This window comes from Nanorana parkeri, unplaced genomic scaffold (genome assembly GCF_000935625.1).
Source record: "Nanorana parkeri isolate BGI_ZX_2015 unplaced genomic scaffold, ASM93562v1 scaffold712, whole genome shotgun sequence".
Classification (NCBI taxonomy): Eukaryota; Metazoa; Chordata; class Amphibia; order Anura; family Dicroglossidae; genus Nanorana; species Nanorana parkeri.
In genome coordinates, this window is record NW_017306980.1 from 215,185 (window position 1) to 217,082 (window position 1,898).

General features: G+C 45.9%; 1 protein-coding gene across 1 annotated transcript in view; it reads left to right on the plus strand.

Annotated features, from left to right (window-relative positions):
- The first annotated feature begins 371 nt into the window (after positions 1 to 371).
- The window catches only part of NDUFB2 (NADH:ubiquinone oxidoreductase subunit B2), a 6,129-nt gene continuing 4,602 nt past the window's right edge, over positions 372 to 1,898 (plus strand). Inside the window, exon 1 of the mRNA XM_018563949.1 lies at positions 372 to 517. Within this exon, the coding sequence (XP_018419451.1) occupies positions 429 to 517 (89 nt within the window). The 5' untranslated portion in view covers positions 372 to 428. The remainder of the gene's footprint in view (positions 518 to 1,898) is intronic.

A 1,898-nucleotide genomic window follows, 5' to 3' on the forward strand; every position in this document is an offset into this window, starting at 1 on the left:
GCGTTTCTGGAAACCATGGCAACTGGCCCTACCATCCAAACTAGAGGGCTGTCACTTCATTCTCAAAGCTGCGTTTTTTAAAATTTCCGCAGAGAAATGAATGTAGTCGTGTATTCATTCAATGTTATTTTTGATTAAATAATGGGATTAAGGTGCTTTTATGAATTTAAACCTACAATTGTTTTTGGCGGAGGAGTGAAATGTGTTTATATTAATAATAATAATAATAATAATGAAGTGACAAGGCAGTAAATATGTTTTAATGATAACGTGTTGCTGGAAGATTATGCGGCTGCAAACGGTGTTTTTAATGCCCTTATTTTGCTGTGGAAATGAAATAATCTCCCCATATGTGATAATGGATTCGCCCGCGGGGAAGTGTCGTCCAATCAGCGAACTCGAGCGGAAGGTGACATTGATCCGGTGTCATGGCGTCGCTGGTCCGGCTCGGAGTAGCTCTGAAGGCCGGAGGTCGTCTATTCGGGTCTGCGGTGAGGAAGCAGCCTGGAGTCCGCCAGTGAGTGAGGGGGAAGGAAGGCGGGGGGACTTGACGGACGGGGGGGGGGAAGGAAGGCATGACCGGCATAGCAGATCCCTGCGTGCGGGGCGGGGACAGGTCATCTTTGGGCCCAGGTCTGCATTGGGTTGCAGTCCATGTTGTGAGGGTCTCTCCTTGACTAAGGGCTCCAGTAATGAGCAATTCTCCTGTAATATATATTTGTATCTCAGACTCATTACCTGTGATATTTATTAAAGTGCATCTCCAGCCAAAACACTTATAATTGAACACATACAACGCGTGTTATTTACCTGTGGTGAAAACCTCCCCTGTGTACTGATATAAAAGTCCAGAAACAGCTGCTGGGTGCCGCCATCTTGGATGTGATGTCAGCAGCCTCTGATCTGTCACTTTTATAGCAGGGAAGCTAAACTGTTGGTCCCCCAGCTGTGGTCAAACTACAAATCCCAGCATGCATCTGCCTGTGGGGGGGGGGGGAAGAGTCTTGCAATGTCCTATGGTACTTGAAGTTTCTCAACAGCTGGAGGGCTAAATGATTCCTCTTCACTCCTCTGATGGCAGCTACATAAAAGGTTATGTAGAAGAAGGGGAAGGAATAGGAGCTGGGCCAGCACCAATAATTATTTATTCCAGGTATTTATATAGCGCTGACAATATGCACAGCGCTTGACATAGTGCACATTCGCATCAGTCCCTGCCCTTTCAATCTAGGGTCCCTATCTCGCATGCATGCCTACAGGACCAATTTAGACAGGAGCCAATTAACCTTCCAGCATCCCTTTGAGGAAACCCACACAAGCACTGGGAGAACATGCAAACTCCATGCAGATAGTGACCTGAATGGGATTTGAACCACTGACCCAAAGAGCTACAAGACTTATGTCCTAGCCATTAGAAGTGGAGGTGGGTTGTGATGTACAAGGAGGGAGGGGGCTGTGCTAAGGAACTGACTCTTCCTGTAGAAGTCAAATTTGCAAGTTCAGGGGCACATAGCAAGTCAATTCAAAAATCAAATATGGAAAGGAAAAACGCTGCAAGTCAGCACTTAGAATGCTCCATTTTTCTGCGCTTTTACCCAAAATGTTTTTCTTTTTATGATGGATCCCACTACTTTGAAACATAACCTGCATCGTTGTTAAAGTAGAACTAAAACACTTTTTTTTTTTTACATCTGCCTCCAGCTAGGGAGATTTCACTTCCTGTCTGTTAGCCACACCAGTGGGGGAGGGAGGGAAATCCCTGGTGGTCAGCAGGGTCACCAGAGCCCATTGGAAAAGTTCCTATCTATTCATGTTCTGATGACAACTCAAAATTTGGGATTTTCTTCCCCTTTCAGTGGTGATAGTTACCGGGACCAATGGGGGGGGGGGGGGTTAAA